Genomic DNA, 22,669 nt, shown 5'->3' on the forward strand with positions numbered 1-22,669 from the left:
CCACTGGGCACAGGTGATTGGCTGCCCTATTGGGATTCCATTTCAACCTAAAGTGTTGTCCAGGGGTCAGGAAGAGAGATGCTGATGCCATATCAATGAGACCATATCACTCCTCTGAAGAGTGTACTCAACTGACACCAGAAGGGAATACAGGCCTTCTGTTAAGGAGCAGAGTGTCGAGCCAGAGTAGCAATAGAGACTAAAGCTATTTGAATCTCAGGTGTTTCCAAATCTTATTGTCACCTGTCCCATGTAAGAGAAAAAAGCCTTCCTAAACTTTCAAAAACAGGATTAGAAAAGAAAAGAAGCATGCCTAGTACACAAAGAATGGGATCGATTGTAGTTATGCAATAAGCTGGTCTCTGAAGGGGCCCCTTGGATGATCTCAAAGATAAGTGGAAACTATTCTTGTCAAGGAAGCATAGAGAGACTGTTTTTCGACTGCCTTAGGGCACAAGTATGGTCACTTAAGGCCTGAAAGAAAGTTCAAGTTAGTGGGAGACCATTTCTATTGTGGTCTATGTGTATGCTGGCTGAAACTGAATCATACTGTCACTCTTGCATACGTTGTATACAGAGGAAGACTTTAACCAGCAGAGCTTCTACAATGAGCCATCTTCAAAGTCAGGGACCAATAGAATTGGTGTGCATTGACTTTCTGTGCCTGGAACCTGACTTGAGAGGACAGGGAAATGTTCTGTGGTAACTGATCACTTCACTCGTTATGCCCAGGCATTTCCAACCAAAGACCAGCAAGCGTCTACAGTGGCCAAAGTTCTGATAGAGAAGTTCTTTATCCACTACGACCTGCCTCAATGTATTGATTCTGACCAAGAAAGAGACTTTGAGAGCAGAATTATTAAGAGATTGTTAGACCTTTTAGGCATTCAGAAATCAAGAACAACCCACTACTATCCTCTTATGCTTGGGACTGTCTCTTCTGAAAAGAAATAACAATGGCGCAGGCATCTCACAGCTATCGTGCATGCCTATTATAGAACTGAAAATAATGCCACAGGTCACTCACCATACAGAAGTCGCTAGAGATTTGGGCCCCCCTATAGTCCTGCACAGCCAGGCAACACACATTTTCACATTAACTTGCATCCAGGAGACAGTAACCTGTCCTTGAGCTTTGTTTTGAAGTTTTATTAGGAGATTTGAACTAGGATAGGGCTAGGGGTGTACAGGATGCCCTATGAAACTTCCTGGAACTATATACAAGCCATTACAGCCAAAATCCTCTTCTTAGTGAGCTAGCCAGCATCTCCAGTTGTACCACCCCAGACCCTAGATTCTCCTAATCCAGCCGATCTGGGTGAATCCATGAGCAGGGGATCCAGTTCCTGTCACTTTAAGGGAAGACAGTCCTGGGTAGTTGCTAACCTGTTTTCCAACCAGAGTGCTCCTTCCTCTTTCTGGCCCAGGGGGTGCAGGTCTATTCAGTCAGTCCTTCTCCTGTGTTGCTGGTGGCTGTCCTTCTAGCTGAGCCACTCTTTCCCTGCTTCACAGGTGGTACTCTCTCAGGGGGCTAGTGAAGTTCCATAATTTCCTTCTCCCAAGATTCCTGTCTGGAGGTGAACTCATCTCCCATCTGGGCTCCTTCCCAGGGTCCTGCTCTCCAGCCTCACTTCCTCTCCATCTTCCACCCAAATTCTCCTCCAACTCTCCTGCTGCAGAGCAGGCTCACTTACTCTTAAATGCTGTCCTGGTCCCTTGCCAAGCCTCCTGTTGGGGATTGGCTAGGATCCTCTAAGAATCCAGAACAGTCACTCCTCACCTCCGCCTACTGCTTCTAGATCTTTCTCCAAAGTTTTAAAGCAGGGGGAAATCCCAGAGAGCTGGTCTGCAGAGCCTCTCAGCTCTCACCTTAATTTGACCCTGCTAGCTATCACACCCAGGCTGCTACTCAGCTCTCCTAACTAACAATTAGAATCTAGCTCCCCCTAGCTGACTAGGAGGGTGGTACACAATGCTGATGTTATAAAATGTATAGTATGTATATGCTGTGACCATAGAACTCCATTAAAAAGCATACTCTTGCATTGGATGCCCCCTCCCCCCTCGCTATAAAGGCATTTTTAAATCCCAGAGTTCAGCTTTGAAAAAAATATTTTTTTATTATAATCAATTCAACTTCACTATAGCAACCATCAGACCAGTTAGAAAATTCCACAGTAATGTCAGTACTGTGAACTCAAGTTGGTTTGCAGTGTAACTAAAGCTAAAACCTTTTTTTCAACTATGGAAAGAGTGCAGAAGTGTCAAACCCTTTTGTCAGGTTTTTATTGCCGTTTGCTGTTTATATGTGTCCAGTGGAGGGACTTATCTTCTCTATTTGTCCTGGTGCACACTGTCTTTGAGATAGAAAGGGATGAAAAATCCCCAATGGGACACAGACAGTAAAAAAAAAAAACTTGTCAGAGCTTTTAGCAAGTCTTTCCCCCATCCAAATCTAAAAATAAAACTGTGTCTTTGTATAAACTTTAAATATTTTTGGGTCTTATTCTATAAACAATACACAAGGCAATGGGATGTGCAGAGTCCAGTAGAAATCAGATTTCAGGTTAACATGATTTTTATTGGTATGGGACTTTGCACATTATTCTTGCTCTGTACTGCTTTTTAGCAGTAAGTAGAAGTCCAAGAAGAATTTTAATTCCAGCTATTCTGAAATAACTGTTTATGACATGCACCCATGTTTATGGAATGCACACATTTTCTACTAGTAGTAAATGTCTAAAAATTTCATCCACATCTAGTTTTATAATCATTAAAGAGTTATTCAGAATTGTTACTCTGGAACACTTTGCTAGGATGAGAGGGCAGGATGAAGTAATTCAATATTATGTGTAGCACTACCCTCTTGAGTGTTTCTAGGTCCCCCTACTCTCCACACAGCCAAGCAACGCACATTTTCCACACTTGCATCCACTGTCAGTGAACAGTTCATGAGCTTGATTTTTGTTATTTTATTAGGGCAAATAACATGGAAGGGTCATAAGGATTATGGGATGCCCAACTTGGCTGAAGAACCAGATCCTGGACTGTTCTTTTCCTTGAAAGCTATCAGTCACTATGGATCAGTAGCAACTGCCCCTTAGGGGATTGAGACTCGCAGCCCCTCTGAAATTTAGCTTAATTTGTTGCAAATTACATGCAGAGATATCTCCTCTCCCATCTCCACAGCCTTCAGACACTATCAGCCATCCTGGCTGCTCTGAAGATCTCCCAGAACAAGGATAAAGAATTATGTACAGTGCTATCCTTTGAAAGATTGCTACATGTGGCAGTCTCTCCTCTTGTAAATCCCTGAGTATGCTGATGATGTACTCATTCTGTCCTCCTTACTCTCACTGCTCCCATGCTGTGATGCTGAATGGACCCTCCTGAACCAGCCCAAGCCAACCCTGGAGGTCAGCCCTCTAGACCTAGGGGAGACCTCCCAGGACACAGAGAGTCTCCTGAGCACTCCATCTTTCACCCGCCTCCCTTTTGAGCCTGACCCTCCCATATTTATGGGTTGGTCTCTCCCCTATACCAGGGCCCAAAACCTGGGATTGGTTAGACTCCCATAGACATGCAGATTAGGTCTCCACCTCTTCCGCCTACTGGCTTCTGAAAGGTTCCATGGTCCTCCAGAACGAGGCGGAGTTAACAGAGTCCCAATGGGCAGTGTCTTTTCATCAGTTCCTGTAATGCGACTGTGAACTCTCGCTATAGAAAGGGGGACCCCTCATTCTCTCTACAGAATGCCTCTAGAGATTCAGCGGTAGGAAGTGAAGAGTGCGGGGGTACTCTGGTCTCCCTGCAGCAATGGTGGCAGTCTGTGTTGTACTGCCTTAGGTGTTTCTGCTGCAGACCTCTCAGCAGTCTGGTCAGTATTCAGCAGATGTGCTCTCATCAACTCCCTCAGTGCAAAAAGGATCTTAGCTGGACAGTATAAGAAAAACAGCTCCACTGCTCCTCCTTTCCCCAGTGTCTCTTGGAAATTCTAGTGCAAAAGGTCCATAAGCTTCACAATATGACTTACTTCCTGGACTTGAAATCCCATGATCCTCAGTGTTCTGCATAGGATTCCATGGGCTTTTTTGGCTATAGTTCTTCCTCTGCTGAATGGAGGGAATAGTGCAAGACAACATTCAGCGTAACAGCAGAAAGTAAACTGATTGTAAAGAGGGAAATGTCTCCTCCTCCATGTTTCTGTAGTCCAGCATCTGGCTACATAAGACTCTATACCCACTGGGTATGCACTGGCTAATGAGCATCTTGTAGATGTGCTTTGATGTGCTTTGACATGAGTTGTGCAGTTGTGCAAATAAAGTCCATAATCACTGCTATGGTCAACAAAATATGTCCTAAAATTAAAGCTGTACATAGATGGATCATAATTTGTTTTGTTCAGCAGGGACCAGCAGAACTTTGATCCAAGTATGGCCGTCTCTGTTCAACAGAAGCCAATTGTTAGTTTGACTTCTGTCAAACAGGGATGTTGAAAAAAGTTTATTGATCAGCAGCTGCAGCCACATCCGCTGCAGCTACATCTGCTGATCAATGTATATGAACAGTGAGGGGGATTCCTCTCTGCCTCGACTGTGTAAAGGAATCCATTCATTTTTTATTAAGATCACTGACTGAATGAAAAAAAAGTCACCTATGGCCACCTTAACCTCTAACCTTGCCACTAAAACTTTACCTGTGACCTGCTAATACTTGTAGTGCCACTCTAAGCAAAGAAGGAGAATGTAATTAGCCTTGATGGCACTGGAATGGAGTATGGCTGAAAATATCACCATTCAGTAGTGTAGAAAAATTGCTGCTCAACCCAATCCAGTCTATGTGGTTAATATGTGTAAGATAGCCTCAGCCTTGCACCACTCCACAAGCCATGCCCTCTGAAATGTTTTGCTCCACCCATTGGAGGCTTAGTTATAGAGGACCTTACTGACTAAGCCCTGGTGGGTGTCAAAAGACGTGGCGCAAGGCTGAGGCCATCTTACACGTTAACCCCATAGACTGGATTGGGTTGAGCAGTGATATTTATAAGTATGCTAAAACTTTACTTGTCACTTAAACCCCTGAATCCTAATTTTAACTATAGCCTTTAACATTGCAACGTAACCCAAATCCTAAAATAAAGGCTCATTTGCACCATTTGCATTGGGCTGTGCTGGACAGCCTTTTTCCAGCTCAGTTTTAATGAAAAGAAAAAGCAATTTGATAAAACTTTGATTTGGCCTTCACCTTAAGGCCAACCCCGCAGCAACCTGTAATCACTTTCCCTTTGCTACCCCACTATGTGAAGTGACATACCCAGTGATTTTGTGTATTTGGGAGCATCTAACTCACTGTTCATATGAATTCATTATTTTATTACTAGTATTTATATAGCAAGAGCAATTTATATTAGTTCCTGTCCCCAATGAGCTTACAATCTAAGGTCCCTAACTTACATTCATATATACACATACTAGGGCCAGTTTAGCCAATTAACCTACAAACATGTGTTTGGAGTGTGGCAAGAAACCTACATAGGCACAGTGGGAATATACAAACTCCAGTAAAGCAGTGTCATGGTTGGGATTTGAACTAATGACTCTGGTGCAGCCAGGCAGAAGTGCTAGCCATTGAGCCACTGCATCAATGGAAAACATCAGCGTTAAGAATTCACAGTATGATGCGTAAAAAAATTAGTCCCTTCTTGCTAATGTAGCTCCCCCCTGACTCCCCTGGAGGCAGGATAGTACATGGAGCATGGAGGGCATGGAGCGAGCTAGCATTTATCCCAGGGCTGAGTCCATAACTAAAAAGGGGAGATTAGAACAGAAATTGGCCACCAGTCACTTTAGGTCTTTTTCAAAGCTTTAATGTTGAACTTGAAAGGAAGTGGAAGAAGAGGGTTAAGGGTTTCAGATGCCATGCAAATCACAGCTTTACAGTGTCAGAACCATTAAGCCAACCCAGCAACACATCCAGGGTCAGCGCAGCCATCTACCAGGAGATTTTGGAGCACTTCATGCTTCCTTCCGCAGGCGACCTTTATGGGGATGCTGACTTCATTTTCCAGCAGGACTTGGCACCTGACCACACTGCCAAAAGCACCAAAACCTGGTTCAATGACCATGGGATTACTGTGCTTGATTGGCCAGCAAACTCGCCTGACCTGAACCCCATAGAGAATCTATGGGGCATTGCCAAGAGAAAGATGAGAGACATGAGACCGAACAATGCAGAAGAGCTGAAGGCCGCTATTGAAGCATCCTGGTCTTCCATAACACCTTAGCAGTGCCACAGGCTGATAGCTTCCATGCCACGCCGCATTGAGGCAGTAATTGCTGCAAAAGGGGCCCAGACCAAGTACTGAGTACATATGCATGCTTATACTTTTCAAAGGTCCGATATTGTTCTATGTACAATCCTTCTTTTATTGATTGCATGTAATATTCTAATTTTCTGAGATTGTGGATTTGGGGTTTTCATGAGCTGTAAGCCATAATCATCACAATTATGACAAATCACGGCTTGAACTATCTTGCTTTGCATATAATGAGTCTATCTCATATATTAGTTTCACCTTTTAAGTTGCATTACTAAAATAAATGAACGTTTGCACGATATTCTAATTTTTCGAGTTTCACCTGTATATTCTCTCTCAGAATGCACCAGTGGCAACAGAACCTCCTATTGGGCTGTCTGAAAGAAATACAAATATTCAAAAATCAGTCTATGTGTGCATTCTCATACTATGACCTGTGGTATCAGTGACACTTACTGGCGACAGTGAGAAATGCACAACCCAACTGAGATTAGGGAAAACCAAATAAAGAAACTGTACAGTCTGAGCTAACTAAAGCCCAGTCAGAAGCTAAATTTGCATAGTATCCCCAATTTAGGAGCAGGGGGCTACACTATGAATAAAAAACACTATCCCCCTATGTTATATTGTTGAAAATTTTTTACAGTTTGAGCATCTAATGCTTTTTCTAGCAACCAATCTCAGGATACCATTGTATAAAGAACACAAGACTGTATATCTCTGCTATAGAATGTACTTCATATTTGCAATTGTGTTTGTTACTTTTTTAATAGAAGCTGGTGACCTTCTATGGGAATGTACTTTATTTAAGCCAGACTGACACTATCTAGTATGCAAATATGTTTACACCAAAAGAAAAAATAGCAATTTGGGTTTTTTTTTGCTCTTTGACAAATAAAACTTCAAATATTTAATTTAATTTAAACTGATCATATATTTTTGCTTATAGGAAATATGACAGCTAAAGAAGACTACAGTGCACTTGTCCATGGCCTGTGTAGCCTGGACTTCTCTGGAGACAGCAGACCCTGCCAGCTTCTCCTGACTGGTGACACGGCCTTCCCAGTGTTAGTGACACCAGCACAACATGTCCTTCTGGCTGCCTCGAAGTATGAGAAGGGTAAAATAGTGGTCATGAGCCATGACTCCTATTTAGACCAACCTCAATTCATGGATTTCCTGAAGAACGCTATATCCTGGCTGAAACCATCTTTGGAATCAGTAATTGGAATTAACAACAATCTAGATCACCTGGAGCAGACTCTGTCCTCCTCTGGACACAAGGTAGAAAAGGTGTCTGGTCTGAAGAATGATCTAGGGGTGTTCTGCACTACCGGATATGATGACAGCCAGGCAGAAGATATTGTCACATTCTTGAGACAAGGTGGAGGTGTGCTTATTGGCGCTCAAGCTGTGGACTGGTCTCAATCTCACCAAGAGGAAAATGTCCTGTGTCGTTTTCCTGGGAACAAAATAACATCAGTTGCTGGAGTGTATTTCACTGACAAATATGGAGAGAAAGGGAGCTTCCCTGTGAGTGAGAACATACCATGGATTCCAATGTATCAAGAGTGAGTACCCTATAACTAATAGTCCTTGCAGAGATAGAGCTGTAATAAGAAATAAATCGGTCTCTATAGTTTAGAAAATTCATATTATTATATTTTGATTTCTTTTATCATATCTTTATAACAATATTAAGTAAATGTAAATATATAAGTACCATGTTGTATCTCCAAAGGTTAATTTTTAGATTCTATTTTTCACAGGCGCCGCAGAATCAAAATAATGCACTGCAGGGATCTGTTCATGTCAAAATATACACAGAAATTTAAGTGCCCAGTAAGTGCCTTTGCCTAGGCTGAGATGAGGCCATCAGTTTGCTGCAAGCAGAAGGAAGCATTCCTTTTGCCGTTTCTCACACAGTTACCAGACTGTAACATTGTAGCTCTACAGCAAATGCCAAGGCCAGTGGGCTAAATGGAAAATAAGTTACAAAAAAGATTCCTCTATCCACACAAACGAGGACATTGTATTCTAACAGCAGGACCCTTTGATGTCAGACTACGTGGATCAGTGTCTGCAGCCGATTGGCTACAGCCACTGATCAACAGAAGTTTTTCAGCATGTCCCTTTGACAGAATTCAATAAAATACATCAATTGATCTAGTTCATTACTTGGCATGCATGTACTTAATAAGAAAAATTATATCTGATACCATAGCAATTTTTCTCACTGCTGTACAGTGTGTTAAAAGGATGTGCAAAGTACTATTGCTATATTTTACTGTATTTGAAGTATTTGATGCAGATCACTTTTGTGGAAGTGCTATGGATGAAGTAGTAGTTCCAACAGCTCTACACTACTGAGTAGACCATATTTTCTGGGTGATTCACAAGTTACTGATCTGGTTCACAGTTCACTCACCGTATGTACAAAAACTGTGCTGGTGCCTACTGTATGTAAGGGCTACCTATTTGCTTCCTTCCAGCATTGAAAACAGAAATCATTATTATTCATATACTCATGATTCACTTTTTATTATGTCATTGTTAGCAGGTATTAGGGGTCTATTTATCAATGTTTTCAAAAAGATTCACACAACCTAGTGTAAGAGACACACTGGTGCTGCTCCTAGCTAGAGACTGGAAAGGAATCATTTCACCGACATGGGAAGGGAGAGCGGTGTCATCAAATGGTTCCAGTAACATTCATAAAGCTCAAGAAAGGATGCCGCTCTGACCACCCTTGGAGTCCGGTGTGTGGTATGGCCTTATTGGCCACTCCGGAATAATATTATTTGTTTAGGTTTTAAAATTTCCTGTTTTTCATTTTCTTCTCTCATTTTTGTTATTTTTTCACATCATACATTTTTTATTCACTATTATTTTTTCTGCTTGGTATTTTTTCCTTTGTTTATTTTTATCTTTGCTGTACTCTGTTTTCATCTCACCTTCATTATCTTCCTTTTCAGCACACAATGGTTAATATGCACTAATTTCATGGCCAAAGATGTGGATAAAATCTCTGGCATCTGTTGTCTCTCACTCCTCTGTGATCAAGCCCTGGTGGGTGTGGCGACATCCATCAGAGGAATGGCTGGAGTAGAGGTTGATGCCATAGCACACGCCGGATTACAAGGGCGGCCAGAGAGGTGTCCTTTCTTGAGCTTTATAAAGATTCACACAAACTTTACCAAAGGATCACATATTTTTCTATTTAAATCTTAGGTGGAACATGTGAAAATCTTGGGTGAATGTTGTATGAATCTTGGGTGAAACATTGACAAATAGACACCTTAGTGTTCTAATAATATGTAGTACAACCCCCTTAAGAGTTGCTGAAGATTTGGGTCCCCCTATGGTCCTGCACAGCCAGGCAACATGCATTTTCCCAGACATGCATTCCTGAGACAGTAAACAGTCCTTGAGCTTGGTTTTTAAAGGAGAAGTACAGCCAAAACTTGTTTGGCTGTACTTCTGTGGATCAAAGGAGTGCAGTTCATTCTGCACTAATGTCATCCGTTTTCAGATGACAGCAGACTGAAGTTTGCTGTCGGCTGACATCACTCAGCTGGTCCAGGCTGGAGAAAGATCTCGACTTCAAAGTCAGGATCCACCCCAGAGCCTAGAGTGGTACCTGGTTCAGCCTTTCAGCAAAGCCTGAGCCAGCCGCTCCCTCCCCCTCCACAGCCCAGTGCTCTAGTGAGTGCTGGGGGTGCAGAACAAAGAGTGGTGACTGACAGTCCTGCTCTCTGCTCAGAGCGGCTGTGAGAACTCAGCAATCAGTGGTCATGTCATCGCTGGGTTCTCACCCTTAGAGCCAGTGGGGGACAGATACAGCATCTGACTGATGCTGCATCCACCTAGGTAAGTATAAATAGGAAAATAAATCTCAAAATCCCTACTTCTCTTTTAAGTTTTATTAGGGGTATTGAACTTGGATGGGATAAGGCTTGTATGGGATGCCCAAGGAAGAGTAAACTGAGGACAACTTCCTGGCAACTGTGTACAAGTCTTTTTACAGCAAAAAGTTCTTGGAGAGCTCTCCAGCATCTCCTGGTGTACCACCCCAGACCCCAGATGAACCCTCTTCTCATCCAGCTAACTGAAGGAAATCCCTGGGCAAGGGGGTCCAGTGCCTGCAACTTTAGGTTGAAATAGTCCCGGGTAAGGAGCTAGTCAGGTTTCCCACCAGAATGCCCTTTCCCCTTAAATGGCCCAGGGGATTTAGGATTACACACTCTTCCTCTCCTGTGCACTTGTTGGGTTGGTGGTTGCCTTCAGGCCTTCTGCTGGGCTGGCTCCGTCCCTGCTGCACAGGTGGTCCTCTCTCAGGGGACTCCTGAGGCTGAGTGACACCTTTCCAGCAACTCTGCTTGGAGATAGGTCCCTTACCACTGAGTCCCCTCCCAGGCTTCTGCAACTCATCCTTCCTCACATCTTCCACCCGAAATTCCGTGCCTCTGAGCAGGCTCAGTCACTCTTAAGGGCTATCCTGACCCCATGCAAAGCCTTCTGCCTGGGGATTGGCCAGAATCCCTCAAGTGTGCAGACCAGCTCCTCTTCACTCCCGCCCACTTAGTTCTAAAGACTTCTCCAAGTCTCTAGTTCAGGGGGAGGTATCAGGATATTGATCTGCAAAGCCTCTCAGCCCTGACCCAGGTTTGACCCTGCTGACTATATCCCCAAACTGGAAAAAAGCACACAGGTGTCGCAAACACCTAGCACATTATCCAAGGTTTATTAAAATGTTTTCAAAAGACATAAAACATACTCACAAAATAAGTGCATGAAAAGCCTGTAATGCCACAGAGATGGCCCAAAATGATGGCACAGTGTCCGACTGGTGGTGTGGTCGGCCTGCTGATGCATTTTGGGGATGTGTCCCTTTCCTCAGAGCTTTTCTGCCATCTCTGTGGCTTTACAGGCTTTTCATGCACTTATTTTGTGAGTATGTTTTTTGTCTTTTGAAAACATTTTACTAAACCTTGGATAATGCACTAGGTGTTTGTGCCACCTGTGTGCTTTTTTCCAGTTTTGTTGATCTCCTAATCTGAGGAGGGTTGCATCACCAGCAATTTATCCATAGGTCATCTACACACCTGTTTCCCTGGGTTCTTCCTGGCATTGACCCCTTTGAGGCCCGGGAGAGTTACTGCTTTTTAACTATATCCCCAGGCTGCTACTCAGCCGTTCTAACTAAAAAAATAATTAACTAACTCCCCTTAGTTAACTAGGAGGGTGCTACAAATAAAAAAGAAAAGACCACTTTTTGTACTGTATATAGCCATTCATTCAACATATCAGTATGTGCCCCACTTTAATCTTACTTGCTATGTATTGTCATAATTCCTGTTTCTTTTTTTCTTGTATGCAAATCTAATGGCTGCAGGGGTGTCTGATTTTCTTTAATACAGTATAGATTTTTCAGTGGATCTAAAGCATCTGATGCAAGGTGTTAATGACTTGGACATCAGTGGAGGATGTTTGCCATCAGAACTTCTTCTTCATGGACCTCTAACATTTCCAGTTGGGCTCAGCAACAACAATCAATGCTTTTTTGGAGCTGCATACTACGGCAGAGGACGCGTTGTTGTAGGAACACATGAAAGTTTCCTGGACAAACAAGAGCTAAAGACCTTCATTCTCAATGCTGTTTCCTGGCTAGACATGGGCAGAAATGGAAGGATTGGTGTTAAACAACTGGGAAATTTCTACCGTATATTACAAAATGAAGGTTTATCTTGTGTGGCTTCTGACTTGATTCCTGGTCTCAGTGTTTATTGCTGCACCTCGTACAGTGATGCAGAAGCTGAAAAGATTCATAGATTTGTAGCAGAAGGTGGTGGTCTGCTCATCGCTGGCCATGCCTGGTACTGGGCTTACTCCAACCCAAATGTACTTTCCCAGTACCCAGGTAACAAAATCCTCAACAAGTTTGGAATTAGTATTCTATCAGGAACAGTCGGGCAAGGAGTTTATAAGGCTTTGGATCTCAAAACATTTGATAGTACATACCACTTCCCTAGGGCAGTCTGCGAGCTGCTAAGAGACTTGAAAAGTGGAGTTGAGCTAAAACCATATCTCAGCTCTTGGCTGGACAAGCTCAGACAAGATGTCTCATCATACATGAAGCTTCCAGCCAGCCCTCTCACCTCGTCACTACAGCAAGAACTAGCAAATTTAGTAAAAGGGGGTCATTTACCTACTGTCAGTAAACAGTGTCCTGTGAAAAAAAACACCAAAGAGGCTTTTATGGTGTGTTTGGCTCAAGACGTCAGCTGCCTTGAATGTCTGGATGACAGTGGGGAAGGTGACAATGATTTAATGGACCAGTGCCCCGTTACAGTTCAGATTGATGCCACAAACCCAGGTAGAATATTAAAAAGTATGCCTTTGACTCCTTCTATGGAAAATGTGTGGTGTATTAACATTTACTGCACTATTCCTAGGTGGTGATGCATGGAGAAGTACCGGACTCTTTCTGCCCCCTGGAAAAACTGTATTGCTAATGTTTCCAGCATCAGCTGCTGGAAAAGGTCTAAAGGTATTTATTTTATAAATGCTATTCTGAGTACTTAATTTTGTTGCCCTTATTTGCAGCTTCATTTTGCATGTTGCTCACTTGAGTTATCCAATCATGTAAAAAGCAAATTACAATTCACTTTGAATCCCCAGCCATGTGCAATTGAAATAAGTGAATATAAATTTGCTTTTCAAATGACTGGATAATTGAAGTGAATTTTCACACAATATAGGTGTCCTTTTATCATGCAGTGGTAAATGACTGCTGCTCAGTTCTCCGGCATTCTCAGAGGAGAGAGTTCTCCTCTGAATCCCTTTTTATGAAGTGGTGTAGATCACTTCTCCAAATGAAGAGAGAAGTGATCTACAAACGCTTTGAACACTAGAAAACGGCTCGCGAGACTATAGTAAGAGATCAGTCAAACACTGTTTACTAAGCAGCGGTAAATTACCACTGCTTCGTTTCCTAAACCAATAATGATCTGAGATCAGCAACGATCCTAAGGATCGCCACTGATCTCCATTTCATAAAAGGACACCATAGTATATGAAGACTTTCAACTCCTTTGGTTAAACAGGCTCATTGTGTATACGTCAGCTTGTAAGCTGGAGACATTTTGCAAGGGCTGTATTCCACACAGTTTCATCTGGAAAAAAGAAATAGTATTTTTAATCTTAAATTCTGATTTATTTATTACAGTATAACAGAGAAATGGTTCAAAAACAGAAATTTGGGGTACACTACTTGCAACATTTTCACCATTTAGGCTTCATGCACATGGCTGTAAGATGACATTCAGCATTCATGGAGTGTAAAAAGTAGGCATAAGATGTAGTTCACAGCCTCCCATTGCAGTGCTAAATGACAGTTTACACCGGAACCTGCATTAATTTGCACATGCACTGGCATACACCTCTGGATACAGCCTGTGGCTCCTTTACACTGGCTGTTTATGCTCTGTGCATGCAGAATGTCCTCTTTACATGTCATGTGCTTAAAGTCTTATAGTATGAATCCTTGATCATGACTATCTAACTTAGTAATTTGTAGTGAATATGTTTATCTAAGTTCAAAGCCAATCTGCAAGCAAAGCTCTCTTCCCTCTAATCAATTCCTTCCACCCCAATCCACCCATTTGAAAGCTTAAAGGTTTTTCTGCTTCCTGAAGTTCTGAGCTGTGGAACATAGTGATATAGCCTATACTTGTGCCAACCGGTTGCCTGTTCATAATGTCAACACGCTGCTGCAGAATGCACCACTGGACACCTATAGATGTGTCTACGGCAACTTGGCAGAAACATGGACAAAAAAACAGACCTTCTTCCTCTGCACTGAAGAAGACAGAAGACTGAGGATCTGATGTGTAACGTGGCCATGGATTTAGGTACTTAAGAAGGGACATTTAATGTATGGGGTTTTTTTTAATTATGTAAATACACACAGATACTATTAGAATATATTATGTCATACTTATTCTATTTTGATTCACTTCTAACACCCTTGACATTCTACACCAGAGTCCTGTAACCAGCTATGCCCTATTATAGAATACTCAGCTCTTAGCTGGTTAGTTCAGCTAACTTCTGTCTCAGCTTATAACTGAAGAAATTAACACTATCATTGGTTCAAGGCCATTCACACATTTTAATATTAATTATGATTAATCATAAAAAACAAATATTTTGCAAGCTTGCCATCAATATAAGTGCCAAATTATGAATTTGATATAATAATATTTATCAAATTAACAAAGAATTTAGATGGGGAAAGGGTTAGGTTAAGTTTTAATAAAAGACATAAACTGAGGTCCCAGCAGGTGCCACCACAAAAAAGTTTCAAGCCTAGTGAGTACATCACAAGGATTAATGTAGTGCGAGGGTATGTGTAATGGGTATCCCTAGGCTTCACTGCACACAGCCAGGCAACAGGTATTTCTTTCACACAGACTTGCATCCACAAGCAGTGACCAGTCGATTGGTTTTGTTTGTTGAGCTTGGTTTTGTTTTTTTATTAGGGGAAATAAACTTGGATAGGAAAATAGGGATCAGGTATAAGGATTGATCCCAGTGTTTTTCTTAGAAAGCTTGCAAGATGTGGCAGTCTTTCCCTTTGTAGATCCCAGAGTGTGCTGCTGTACTCACACTGTCCTCTTTGCTCCCTGCTTCTCCAGGCCTTGATACTATTCATGCTGAATGTATCCTCCCGAGCCAGCCTGAACTCAGCCTGGAAGCTGCAACCCCCCCCCCCCCCCACCGGAGCTAGGGGACCCTTCTTAGGCACCCCAATCTCCTCAGCACTCCATCTTTCACCCCACTTCTCTGTCAGCCTGACTCTCCCATATTTATAGGCCAGTCCACCACTCTACCAAAACTGAGATTGTCCGGACCCCTCATGAAAGTGCAGACCAGGCCTCCACCCATTCCTGCTTACTGACTTTGGGAAGGTTCTATGGTCCTTCAGAGTCAGGCGGAGGTGATAGAGCCACAACCTGTTGTGTCAACCAGCTGACGTGCAATATCCTTACCTCAATCACAGACTCATACAACTACCATGAGTCATACACAATGATTTTACCTATGATACACTGCACTATTCTAGCAGCACACTAGAGGGTGCTACACTAATAAAAGCTGTTTCTTTTCTTCAGGAACTGGGTAAAAGAAAGAGGGAACACTTGGACACAATGTAAAAGGGGAGGTTTAAGGGTCAACTTTGGTTATTTTTATACAAATCCTTCAAGATTAGAATTGCTGAAATTTCAATATTCAGTGACCCTCTTGTACATGTTTAATTATACACATTTATTTTACTATATTTCCAGGTTCAGGTTGGCTGCCAGTCAGATAATCTGAGTGGAGCAAAGGAGTTCTATCGTGCTCCTGTAGTTATACATCAGAAAGATGTTCGTGGAGAAAAAGTGAAAATATCTTGTATATGGGGAGGTCTTCTATATGTTATTGTTAAAGAAAAAAGCCATTTGGGTATGATTCCAGTTACAGTGTATGGTGCAGAAAATGCTCCAACATTCATTAAGGGTAAGTATTTGAAAATTTAATATACTGAGTATAGGATGAAACTTGTACTGTAAAATTTGGTTCTTGGAGTACATCATGGGACACAGAGCCGCTATAATATTCCTTACTCATAAGGTTATGAGCTACCTATAGGTGAATGGACACTGACAAAAAAAAGACAGGAAGTTCTCCGCAATATAACTCCTCCCATACAGAAAGTACCTCAATTTTGTAGCAACCAATGAACCACCACACAAAGGGGAGGGATATCTGTGTCCTGTGTACTCCAAGAAATGGCGTTTACAGGCAAGCACATAACTTTAGTTTTCTTTATTGCACATCATGAGACACAGAGCCACCACATTATTCCTTACTCATAGGGATGCCCCAAAGCAATGGTCATGAAAGGAAGGAGACAAAACCACCATGGACAGGCCAAAAATAATCTATTCATTACAAGAAATGCAGTATTCTTAGTGGCTCTAACATCCACTAGGTAAACCTTAGCAAAGGTGTGAACCCAAAAAGGCTAGGTTGTAGTCTTACAGACCTGAGCAACTGAAGCCTGACAGACAGTCCAGAACGCACAAACACTCCTGGTGGAATGTGCCGTCACCGGAAATAACATAGTCTTTTCTTTCAAACCATAGGCTTGAGACATAAGCTGAAGAAACCAAAGGGAAATTGTCGATTTGATAGCCTCATGACCCTTCCCTTGTCCTTCAGGAAAGACAAAAAAGTGATTCTGACTGCCTGACTACCTATAATTTGTGAAGGGCCTTGTTTCCCGATGACTAAGGCCTGGGGAAAAAAATCAAAAACAACTCCATGGTTCAGGTGGAAAGATGAACCTTTTCCAGCAAGAAAACTGTTGGTGTTGAAGAACCACCTTAACATGGTGGAGTACCAGAAATGGCTCTTTGCCAGAAAGAGCCATCAATTCTGAGGTCCCACAGGAATAAGGTAACCTGCCAAAAGGAACCATATGCGTGACCTCTTGAACAACAGGCACGCCCTTAAGAATGAGAATCAAATGGCCTTAAAAATAGGACTGCCAGGGCCGAAGGCTGCCTCTTGATCATACTTAAGGACAGTCGCATATCTATTCCAAACTGGAGAAAAGCCAAGATCTAGCTCCCAACATATTTATGAGGATGAACTTCCCATGTCAAATAGCATTTCCTAGTTCTGTGGTAAATTTTCATTGAAGCAGTCTTCCTGGCTCTAAAAAGCTTGGGGATGGCTGCATCAGACACTCTCCTATCCCTCAAGACTCTAGTTTAAAAAGCCATCAACTGTATGGAAGGTTGGAAGATCGGACCTTATGACAGGAGTTCAAATTATCCAAGTGCTGTCCACTGACATAATTACAATGTAAGAATGCCACGTTCCCCTGGACCAACTGATGCGATTAGGATCACTAGCATTCCTCCCAACTAGATCCTGTGAAGCAGATGTGGAGGTATCTGTAATGGAGGAAAATAAGGTAGGGTTGGTCCCACTGCATCATCAGAACATTTACTGCAAACTCTTGAGGATTCCTGAACCTGACCCTGAGTCTGTCCAGTTTGCACTGAACCTGGATGTCAACAGGTCTATTTTTGGTGGGCCTCAAAGCCATCAGAGAACCTATAATACCTTTAGTGACAATTGTTGATAACTAAAAAATCTGATAGCCTGTACCTTACCCCCAGACCACCTCTACCTGAGCTGCCAAGCTTCTAGTGCCTCCCAGTGATAGATGTATGACACAGCTGTGACGTCATCCAAAAAAGGCCTACTCCTGACTAATGCAGGAGAACCAGAGGAATTGTTCCAGTTCAGTCATATTGGGCAGCAACCTGTTCAGCAGAGACTTTATTCCTTTACTGAAAAGTGATCTAGAACTCTCCCTGAGCCTGATAAGCTGGCATCCTTCATCAGCACCTTTCATGAAAGAGGGAAAAAAAAAATCCCTACCTCCAACCTTGGAGACATCCATCAGTCTACAGTCTTGGTGTAGGGACACTGGAGAACCTCATCCTCCTGCCTTATGTCACCAGAACATTCTTGTAAGGTCTTGTTATCAACTGAGCTAAAAGACCCACTTAGAATAACAACCATCCTCCCCAACATTTTCATGCAGAGACAAAACGAGGGAAAAAAGAAGCCCCCTGATTCCTTAAAGAACAAGTTCATCTTTGGGAACATGTTACATGTTCTACCCATTTTTAAGATGGAACATGTAACATGTTCCGACTGCTGCAGCCGCTGCCTGATCCCACCCTTCCTTGTGACAGCAGTACGGGGAGAAGTGTCAGTTTTGGAAAACAGCGCTGTCATGTGGGGCTCTGCCCACAAGGCTGCGTCACTCATTCACAGAGTTCTGTGAATGAATGAACTACAAGTACCGACATCCTTTGCGGATGTCGGCTTGTAGTTCTCAATGATCTACCACTGCACTGTTGAATGCTGTGGTAGTTCATTCAGTCTTCCTGTTCTAGGCCTGGCAGAAATAAAGGATTATGCGTAATCGGCAAAACAGGTAGAAATGATGAAATCAAATTACCCGAATATTTGACAGAATCTCAGGTTCGTAAACTGTGAAGCATGATAGGGCTCAAATCCAGAGGGCGCAACTTAGGCGGGAGCCAAAGCAATGTAGTTAAGGAAAGTGGAGCACAGTTGGGTAATTCCAAGAATACCCATAACAGGATATCTGTCCTGGAATGAAGCATAGACAACTGGGAAATCTGAGCCGCCAAGTAGTATCTAGAAACACATGGGACTCCCAGACCTCCGTGTAATCTATGAGTATACAGAGTGGCCCTAGGCACTCTGGGAGAGAACTATTCATGATTGAGGGACAGCAACATCTCTTTCAAACAACGGACTCCACTTCATTAAAAAGGCGACTCAGAGTCCAATTTGAAAATGATTTAATTTCCCCCTTAAAGTGATTGTGCAATATTTTTTTACACAGAGCAGCCCCAGTCTCTTCTGAGGTCCCTGCACTCTATCCTGAGCTGGGCTGTGTGCATCTATTCAGACACACAGCCCGACTCTGCCCTTCCCCCTGCTCTCTGCTCACAAGGTGTGACTGAAAGCAGCAGCAGCAGCTAATGGCTCCCATTGCTCCCAGCCAAGCCTGTGAGACAGGGGAGAGTGGAGAAGAGCTGCTGCAGACATGCACGGTGTTGGATTGAGATTGGGCTTGGGTAAGTATTTAGGGGGGCTGGGGGTGTGCTGCTAGTATTTTTTTTTTTACTTTAATGCAGAGTATGCATTAAAGTAATATTAAAGGCATTTTGTTTTAATAAAAAACATGATCCTCCTCTTCTTGGGTCCCTACCAGCACTGCCAAGTGCCCCCAGAGCAAGTTGCTTGTTATTTGAGCACCCAAGCAGGTTCGCACCCGAGCTGATGCTCTTGGTGTCCTTTGACACACAGAGCCATGGCTTGGCTCTGCCCCTCTCTCTCTTCATTGGCTCACTGGCTGTGATTGACAGCAATGGGAGCCAGTGGCTCCCACTGCTGTTTCAATCAATGAGGAAGGAGAGTTCCCGGAGAGCCAAGGCTCTTGTGCACATTGCTGGATTGCAATGGGGCTCAGGTAAGTATGGGGGGGGGGGACCTGGAGGTGCTGCTGCACACAGAAGGTTTTTACCTTCATGTATAGAATGCATGAAGGTAAACAACCTTGAGCTTTTACAACCACTTTGTGGTAAAAAAAAAAAACTTTTTACGTTTGCAACCACTTTAAGGCTCTGGCAGATCATATAGCTGTCACGATTGGCTGCAGTGTGGCCCCTACCAGAGCAAATAATGTCTTGAGCAATAAATTCCAACTGTTTGCAATTGCATCCTTAAAGCCTGGAACCTCATCCATAGGGCATGTAAGGCTCCTATTAGAATAATCTCCACCAAGGCATACTCTCCTTTTAGCAAATTCTTCTTCCATCGGGTACAGCTTGGCAACCTGTTTGGGGAAACAGACGCTGTGAGGAAAACCTATCCACACATATTACCTGATGGTGTAGGAGTGGAAATTTAGAGAAGTACATTTGGGAGTGGCAATTTCACATCAGAGTGGATCACTTCCATAAAAAAAAATCACTAAGGGCTTCTGGGTCTGTGTTGACGCTGGGGTTTCTCTGGTGCAGAATTCTCAGAAGAGGAATCTTCCCCCTTCCCATCTTCTGACTTTTTCTCATCCTCCACTAATTCCTAATCCCATTAAATGAGAAGAGAAAAGAGAAGAACAAATGTTCCAAACATCTTGGGCACCGACTCCACCCACTCTCCCTGATGGACTGACACTTCAGCAGCAGCCCCTCCTGCTGGGCAGATACTTCCAGCTCCTCTTTCCTGCACTACAGGTTAACCCTTTCACTTCCACCATTTGAAAATGCTCTGTCAATGACAACTGTATAGCAAACATCTCCTGTGGCTCAGACACTAACAACGATCCTGTCTCCTCTCAGACAGACTCCACTGGTGCTCAGACTCTCAGTCCACACATTAACTCTTCTGCTGCTGCCACTTGGAAACGGCAGTGTCTATTACTGTAAAGTAGACATTCTCCAACATGACACAATAGTTCTCCAGCACACTGATTGCCTCCCCACAATCTGACATCCTGATTGCCTCTCTGCAATCCTCACAGGACCGACAACAACTCTTACAGTCTATTCCATTGCCCATTGCAACCACTACTACTTCCAAGGGGAAGCCAATGTGGATCATCTGGAGCTGTGTCAATACCATGCCCATTATGGACAAGAGCTCCCCCATGCTCCTTTGTATACACAGAGCTGAAGAAGGTATTAAAAAATTTACCTTCTCTTTGTCCCCAGTCACTCACTCTAGATTATTTTGTAAAGGGCCTACATGCCCTTTTTTGGGGGTTAGTCCTGCTATCTTTTGCAATCTGTCGTTTGTTTTCAATTTTTGCAGCCTTTATTTCCTTTTTGCATATACTGTTATATTATTTGTAATGTTTAAACGATGATAGCGTTCCTTCAGTTTTATATTTAATAAAAGCTCTTTTCTTATTATCTATAGCTTTTTTAACTTTGGCCGTAAGCCACATAGGTATGATTTTTAGCCTTTTAAACTTGTTGCCCATGGGAACATATTTTGCAGTGTGTTCACAAAGTCTTTTTGAAGAACTCCCACTTCTGTGTTGTGTTCATCAATACAAATATTCCCTCCCAGTCTAAGTCTTGGAGAGCAACTCTCAGCCTTGGAAAATTAGCTCTCTTGAAATTGAGTGTTTTTATTTTTCCCGTATGTGCTCTCTGTTTACAGCTAACAATAAATGAAATCATGTTATGGCCACTGCTACGCAGATGTTCTTTTATATGGATATTCGTAATAAGCTCTGCATAGTTTGAGATTACCAGGTCCAGCAGAGCATTATTCCTAGTAGGGGCTTCTATGAACTTAATCATAAAATTGTCCTGTAGTAGGTTTAAACATGTTTGTCTTTTAACTGTTCCTGCAGTACCATTACTCCAGTCAATTTCCGGGTAGTTAAAATCCCCCATTATTATCACTGTCCCAGCCCTTGCAGCCCTTTCGATCGGAACACTGGGAGGCCTATAACAAAATCCAATGATTACCTTAGAAGTACGCACCCCCATGTGCAGTTCCACCCATAATACTTCAGCTTCATCACACTCTCCATCAACTAGCAGTCAACCCACAATAATGAACAATCCCAGGGCTAGACTTATGATTTGAGACCAATTACACCATGATGTAAAGGCACATGTCTAGCCTTCCAGTTATGTAGAACATTTCATTTGGAAATATTTAACACATTTTATACTGCAATACATTACATTTTAGTGGAATATTAAATACAAACTTGTAAAATAAAATAGTTCTTTTATATTCTTTAGGTCAAACTAGCCTTTCTTCGTGGCAGCAAACAATCCGTAACTATACAGCTCCTTGGGCTGAACTTATTACAGAAAACATCATTCTTACTGTGCCCTCTAATACCATCCGCTCACTAGACGATCCAGAAACTTTGATGTCATTGTGGGATGAGATGATGGCAGCTGTTGCTGATCTAGCAGCAATTCCTACGAAATTTCCCCGTCCAGAAAGGATTGTGTCAGATGTGCAGATCTCAGCTGGTTAGTTATTTTTATTTGGTTGCTCTTTGATCATTGGAGAGGGTGTTAATAAATTATGTGAAGGCTGCTCTACGGGTACTTTTTGTAAATATGAACACCCTTACTCGGTAAAGAAAGGCACACTTTACATTACGTCAATTTGTATAGACTAGGATAAGGATAGCCTTTTTCAGTTTTTCCTGTGAACAGGGGCAGACTGACAACTCATGGGGCCCCCGGGCAATAGGGGATCATGGGGCCCCTGTGTCCTTGCCCAAATTCAAAAAAGCCTATGAAAAAGGTATCAGGGGCATCTCATGGGGCCCCCTACTGACCCCGGGCCCTCGGGCAGTGCCCGAGTTTCCAAATGGTAAGTCCGCCCCTGCCTGTGAAGCAAATGTTTCTGGTTTATTTGTAGGACATGTTAGATCCTATTGTGTAGAAAACATTTTCCAACCTGGCCTTAACCAGGATTTTACACATTTTTGTGCATAACAGTTTCATAGTTCCTCGTAACATATCATGTACATACCTGCAACCCAGCAACAACATCTAGCCAGTCCTTAGCACACCCATGGAATATACAGCGTACCATATTTTGAATGTATAGATAAAAAATTCTCCACTTGGACAAGGCTGCCATTATATGCCTAACAGTTTCCCTGAAGAAAATGGTTCTTTTCTTTGTGGCTTTTTTTTTGGGCGT

At 42.7% G+C, this 22,669-nt stretch overlaps 1 protein-coding gene across 1 annotated transcript in view; it reads left to right on the forward strand.

Moving 5' to 3' along the window:
- Positions 1 to 22,669, forward strand: part of LOC149443790 (TRPM8 channel-associated factor homolog) — a 56,929-nt gene that overhangs the window by 11,682 nt on the left and 22,578 nt on the right. Inside the window, exons 2-6 of the mRNA XM_089655320.1 lie at positions 7,266 to 7,887; positions 11,737 to 12,692; positions 12,772 to 12,866; positions 15,667 to 15,880; positions 21,745 to 21,984. Of these exons, the coding sequence (XP_089511446.1) occupies positions 7,271 to 7,887; positions 11,737 to 12,692; positions 12,772 to 12,866; positions 15,667 to 15,880; positions 21,745 to 21,984 (2,122 nt within the window). The 5' untranslated portion in view covers positions 7,266 to 7,270. The remainder of the gene's footprint in view (positions 1 to 7,265; positions 7,888 to 11,736; positions 12,693 to 12,771; positions 12,867 to 15,666; positions 15,881 to 21,744; positions 21,985 to 22,669) is intronic.

The sequence above is a fragment of the Staurois parvus genome, unplaced genomic scaffold (genome assembly GCF_062004578.1).
Source record: "Staurois parvus isolate SC_StPar_1 unplaced genomic scaffold, SC_StPar_1.0 ptg000832l, whole genome shotgun sequence".
NCBI classification, from domain to species: Eukaryota; Metazoa; Chordata; class Amphibia; order Anura; family Ranidae; genus Staurois; species Staurois parvus.